The sequence below is a fragment of the Trachymyrmex septentrionalis genome, unplaced genomic scaffold, assembly GCF_001594115.1.
Source record: "Trachymyrmex septentrionalis isolate Tsep2-gDNA-1 unplaced genomic scaffold, Tsep1.0 scaffold87, whole genome shotgun sequence".
Taxonomy (NCBI): domain Eukaryota; kingdom Metazoa; phylum Arthropoda; class Insecta; order Hymenoptera; family Formicidae; genus Trachymyrmex; species Trachymyrmex septentrionalis.
This window is the reverse complement of record NW_017306059.1, coordinates 4458934-4465758: the sequence shown is the minus strand read 5'-3', so window position 1 is coordinate 4465758 and position 6825 is coordinate 4458934. Positions and strand designations below refer to the sequence as shown.

At 35.4% G+C, this 6825-nt stretch overlaps 1 protein-coding gene across 2 annotated transcripts in view; it reads left to right on the top strand.

The window, feature by feature from the left end:
- Nucleotides 1–6825, top strand: part of LOC108755381 (bifunctional heparan sulfate N-deacetylase/N-sulfotransferase) — a 123910-nt gene that overhangs the window by 103984 nt on the left and 13101 nt on the right. For both annotated transcript variants that reach the window (XM_018498329.1, XM_018498330.1), the window contains exon 4: nt 6512–6764. In XM_018498329.1, the coding sequence (XP_018353831.1) occupies nt 6512–6764 (253 nt within the window). The remainder of the gene's footprint in view (nt 1–6511; nt 6765–6825) is intronic.

Sequence of the window (6825 nt, the reverse complement as noted above, 5' to 3'; positions counted from 1 at the left end):
TTGTCTCTTGGTAAACAGCAATTTATGCGTAACGAATGGCACGATAATTCTCTAGACTTCTGTCTTCTTTCATCTGTTTACCCAATAGCTTACGCTCGTTTGTCGTAATCGCGATTTCTTTTACCTCTTTGTAGGCAGGAGAAATCGGCGGAAGGGTATAAGCCGATCTTCCTTTAAATCCGGAAGTGCGAAAACACCGGTAGCGAGGAATGAAAGATTCAGGAAGCCCGCGAGTGCCGGATTAATTCAATATTCTGCAATGCTAACGTGTCGCCGGCCTTGTAAATCTTCAACGAAAACTACGACGGGAGACGGAGGAACTTCAGACATTTATTTTTGAGAGAAACATCCTGTACTCGAGAGAGAAAACATCGGGCAATGTCGTCGTAACATCCGGCGAATAGCACATGTGCTGGATTCTCGGGCAGTACTGTCGCAGATCTATTGCAGATTGCGACGGTACTCCTAAGATTAAGAAAGTTCAGAACATTAAGAAAATAGTTTTATCTATATACATCACGATTCTACACACTCGACACTTATCATTCTTTATAACGAGATACGAATGTAAATTGTATACGAGACTATTTATATAACAGAAATAACAATTGACTGAAATGGATTCTTGTTGAATATACTTAGGAAGTAGCACATGTTGGGAGAACAGTATTTGATATTTAGGACTATAATTACATGATATAAAATAATTATAGCTCCATTTTTATAGTTATTGTTGCTGCTATAATGTTAGTAATAATCATTATATTTATAACTATAAAACATTTTACATGTAGCATCGAAAATGACTGCAAATCGTAATTAAATTATGGTAATTTTAATCATTTTTTCCTCTCGACATAGTTCAAGACGCGACTTATTAAGAGTTTCGCTCGAATGCACTTTCGTATAACTTTTTGGAATTCTTGATATTTTTGAGCAGTTTTAATCATGCCGACGTGAATTTATTGAATCTGTGAGGTATTACCCCCGCATTCTTTATAAATTTTTCGAATTTATGTACTATTAATTTAGTCAAGAGCTTCATTTAAAACAGTTGCGCAACTGTCGTGTCACTGACATAAATGTCGCCGTGCCTTTGGTCCAATTTGCGTCAACTATGCGGCATAATTTAATTCGAGGAGCAATTTAAAAAGTTTCGCCCGGTTGCATAAAACGAAACGGGTCCGGGAAGAAGGCGATGTCCGTCGCCTGGTAAACGCGACTGGAAACTAATGAACTCTTGTTGGAATCCTTCCTTCTTCATATTGCCGACGTTACGCGTCATGCCAAATCGGAAAGGTTCCCGGTGGAAATTATGAAGTTGTTTTCCCAAACATTCTCCGTTGAGTTTTTCATTCACGGAAAAGCGGCGATCGGCCGACGGGAGCGGGAAAGAACAGGAACTGGAGCGGAAGTGGCACGCGTCGCGTCGGAAACGTCGTCCAGAAATTTACGAGGCGACTACGACTTCTTTAGAACACGCCCCCGGGGGTAAATTATTTCCCCCCGGAGGCCACCGTTGCTTCTCGATGTTGCGTCGGTACACGGATATACATATATATATATATATATATCCTGTAAAGTTACTTATCGCTTTTTGCATCTCGGCTTTGAAGGGATAACTTACGATAACTCCCATGAACGATCTGCGATTGCATACTTGTGTTAGATTCGCGTACGCTGTTATCCAATCCTGTCATTTAATCCGCTTAATTAAATTATTCTTCTTAATGAAAATGTACCTGGGCCCTTGTACGTCGTTACAATTCGGACCGCTCGGCACTTTGCGTTTGTAATATCTACCCTCGCACGCGAATTTCCGCGAATTACATCTGCATTTTAACGTGAAATTTGCTCGGTGAATTTCTAGTCTCGCCCACGGATAATGAAGCGCCACGAATTAGGTATTATCATAATAACTTTATAAAATGTTTTTTAATACGCTGAAAATGATCAAGAGCGTGCGCGGTCATAAGTATGTAAAATCAAGAAGAAAATCTACAGAGAGAACGCTTTTTGCTCTTTACATTATTCGCCGGGGAAACTGAGCAACATTTTACTTGATTAAACGATACTGAAGAATCTGTTTCGACATTGATACGCCTTGCTTTAATAACTTGAACTTAAGATAAAATTACAGCTGGTTAATTAAACTAGCTGGGTGATAGTCTCATTTTCATACGGCTAATTTCCTTTAGTAGCGATATTGCAATTTACTACCGGAAGCAATTTACTGCCTTTCTTTAAAACTTTAGAAAGATGCAGTCTTTGATTAAGATTTGATAAGTCATTAAAATGATAATTATTTTACTTTAATATTAACTGTACTGTACTTTGTGCTTGTATTACATAAATAACACAGGAAATTACATCATTAATTGTATTTTTATTTATATTAATTTCAATAAGAAAAATTAAAGCAAGAAAAGAAAATTATTTTGTATAATCTTGACAAGAGCGATTAATTGTGAAAGATCATTAAATTTAAAATACACTGAAAGAACCGCTTTGCTCAAGAATCTAGATAGACCTGAAAATAACTTTGTTGAATCAAAATAATTACGTGAAATGTTTAAATGTTTGTGACAAAAAGTTCGAACATTTTAGCAACTAGTTTAAATTCTACATAATTATTTTTATAATTTAAATAAAATTATTTTCTAATTTGTGTCCAGCTAAATTGTTCTTTCCATGTATTTAATATTAACGTTAATATAATTAACGTTAATTCCGGCTAAGGAGCCCATTCAATTTTAGAGCAGTGGATGTTAACGAAGCCAGTGAGAACGTAGACAAGTGGAACAAGTAACTATAGAAACTCTCTCGGCTATCTCGTCTCAGATCAATAGCGTCTTATTCAATATACATATCTAATATCAAGGCACCCCGTCAATTTTATCTTCCCATTCCGTATTAATTAAACTTAATTCAATCTTCGTCGCCCAGGCGAGGCAGGAAAGTTCTGTATCGGGCAGGCGAGATGAACTTTTAAGGACACGAAGTTCGAAATATAATTAACGAAACTGCCGGCGCCGTGGTGTACAAATTTTGAAGTCCGTGATATCATCCCCGGCACGTACGCGCCTTTCATCGTTTCGCGATTGGGGACAGTGCGCGAGGATCAATACTTCTGAATTTCGCTTTCGGATTCTTCGCGTGACGCGTGGGTGCGCTTGGACGGCGAACTCTCGATTGTTAGCCAAGAACAAAAGGCATCGCAGGGTGGTTCGTTATGACAGTTCGTTAGCCTCGTAAATTGGCTAACTCATCGTTAATGGGCAGTTACCAATTCTCGAATCGATTACGTCGCTAAATTATATCCGGCATTCATTAGTTAACTTAAATTTTCTGCACTCGCGCTACGGCCACGTCGTCGCTATCCGTTAACGCGAAAATAAAGTCGGCTATAAGCGTGCGGCCTGATAACAACGTTTACCTAATTATAAAACTATTACATTGGGCGGATTACTCGCGGCCCGTAACTTAACTCGCTCGAACACGTCGGTTTGCCGTGTCGTTGCACCATGCTGAAGTCATTTATCTTCATTGTTGCGCGAAACCAGTAAATTACGCATTAATAGTGTAAGTGCTAAACTAGCGCTAACTACATCAGTAAGTAACTACCTACGAAATCAGAGACTTGATGTATATAAATTGAAATATGTATTAATATTTATGTAATATACATAATTTTTCAACATATTTCTATATTGTTGGAATTCTTATTTGAATATTTGTACTATAATGATAATAATCTTTATCGCAATGTACAAAATTAGCCAAATTAAAAGGTAAAAAGACGAGACGAAATATATTCTTAGATATTCGAAGAAGCAGAGATATCTCAATCCTTTGAGTTAAATAACTGGAGTTAAATTTTATTTATAATTTCCATGTATATCAAAATGTAAATCAATCCATTTCTGTGGTCACAGTTTCAGAATAATCGTTTTATACATTTTCTTGAATTAAATTATTTAACTCCATTGTTTTAATTAAACTAATGGCGTATTGAGTAGGAGCTGTCGCGACTTGGCGAGTTATATAAAAATAATTAAAAATAACTTAAATTGATATAATTGAACACTATATATAGTACACTCAAATGGCACGAGCAAAACTACAGTCTGCACATTACCAGTAATGCACATTATTGATTATCATTACTATTATATTATTGTTAATTATTTTTATTTATAGCTTTTTTTTATTTTCATATTCAATCAAGTTTTAATTATATCAAGAACTATGTTATATAGGTTTGTAAGCAGCATTATTATTGATGTCTCTTGAATTGCTGTTCTCCAATATATTTATGTATAATATCTCTCGTACTTCAATAAAGTTATTTTTATTATCATTAGTGAAGAATTCGTTAAAAAAATTGCAATTATACAATAACATTTTACTAACAAATGCGATGCACAAGATATTTTATAGATCGACAATATCAAGACTATTTTGCATTCGGATAACGACAATCTGCCGTTCTGGCATGCTAACGCGTTGATGTATATACGCGATTAGAATCGGTTCTGAATGTTAAACACAAATAGGAGATATCCAAACTATCGTTGATATTGATCCGCATAAACCTCTATAGCGGCTTTTCCGGTTATGTCTACGTTTGCATGCACAATCTAAAATTGCTATACTCTGAATATCGTTTACTATTTTTTAATAGCAATATTACACACTGATTGAACGCAACTCTACTACTTTTTTTCTTTTCGTGCTTTTTCCTTTCATTCGACGAAATTTCATATAGAACAGATATACATTATATCATGAATTGTGGTTTGGAACTATTTGGCAAATATTCATTGCAATGGAATAGTTACCGCTCCAGTCGAAACAGCATTCAATATTTATCGTGCTTACTAATATCTCAAATATTTACCATTTACCATCGGACTTTATTATAGACGATTTGACGGAAAATTATTTATAGACGATTTAATGTATAGTCATTTTAGTTCGTATGGCTATTAACGATTAAAGGAAATGAACGACGTGATTTGTTCGAGAATAAAAAATTTTATCGGTAATCTCTCGATGTTGCAAATAATAAACAGCGTAACTTTACGTATGCCATTGAATATTTATTTCATTGCAGCTTTACGAGCAATACACAATATGCTTTCCATTCCCCAAAAAATTCTGCTAAAAAATCGAACATACAGCTATTGAGCAGGCGGTACATTCTTCTTCCTTTTTTATTTCTTTTTTTGTTAAATTTTTTTATCGGAATACATCTCCAATAAATCTGATATTCGCGCCATCTCTTTACGACGCGCGACAGGATATGAGAGAAATCCATCGGTACGATCGACGAGAGAAGCCTCGGCAGTTTATTTCCGCAATAAAATTATTTTATCGCGCACAGGACAGAAGTATGGCTTGTCGATCTTTTTTTTTTTGCAATTGGGACACTATAAATATGTATATATATATATTGTATATCAAAATTCAAATAAGGCTGAAATTCGATGGAAGACAGCTTCAATGGAGTCGGGATATAACTTCTAAAAAATGCAATAAATCTCACAAATGTCTCGATATATAGAAGAGAATGTGTATCATACATGTAATTGCTTTATTATTCGCGCAGCATTTTTTGGATACTACATAAATGGAATTTCGATATAAAGTGTCTCAGTTTTATCGTTTAACAATACCAGCGGTCTCCCCACCGGGACACTCTATTTATCGATATTCCATTTTACTTCTATTTACTACAAGCTCGCACTTTAAACATCCGATACGCCATCGGATTGAAATTGTCAAAACACACGTTGACGGTTATATCTTACACGAGTGGCATTCACGTCTAAATATTTGCGGTGAAATATTTGCGTTGGCGGGAAAAGAGAGAGAGAAAGATTCCGGAAGTATTAACTAATGGTAAGATGGAAGAAAGAGAGAAAGAACGGAGAGAATTTATTCCATTTTAAAGAACACGTTAACAAAACTTTTTATTCCCGCTTAACTTATATATATATAAACCCCCGTAAGAATAATGCGCACTGAAGCGGAGTTTGCAAAAGTCTACATTCCTCTATGTTCAATTCTTAAGCACAAAGACCCCGAAGGCGATTAGCGGAATATATATCGCTATAGTTTTAATGGCATCCAGAAACGGTAAATGTAGAGCGTACTACGATATATCCATAAAAATTATAGCACTTTCGGAAAAGTACTCGCCACAAAACTGTTATATTTGTAGTACCTGTATCTTATTACGAGTGAATCGTTCGCACATTAAAAGCTACGACATCCTTTATTGAAAATTCCATTCATAAAAACATTAAAAATGTCCGAGTAAAATGTTAAATGTAATAAAATATTTTTTCGATGGCACACACGTCCGTTATAAAAATGATATATTTCAGTTTTGATGAAAACAACAAAAACGTTCTACTTTTTCAATAATACAAATTTTCTCTTAATTTTCGAACAATGTCAAATTTTGTAGACTATTAAATATGAAATATTGCCGATATGCTTTCAGGTACAAAGTGGAGGTGGCCGGTAAGTCTTTACCGGTGTTGACGAACCTGGACAAGGGTCGATACGGGGTGCTGATTTTCGAGAATCTAAATAAGTACCTGCAGATGGACAAATGGAATCGTGAGCTACTCGACAAATATTGCAGGGAATATTCAGTTGGTATCGTGGGTTTTGCTCCTCCAGGAGAAGAGAGTCTCGTTGGTGCTCAGCTGAAGGGCTTTCCGCTTTTTATACATACTAATCTTAGATTGAAGGTCAGTCTCCCAACATTATATATTAGAGCTCTATTTTCAGACATACATCAACATTTTTTTT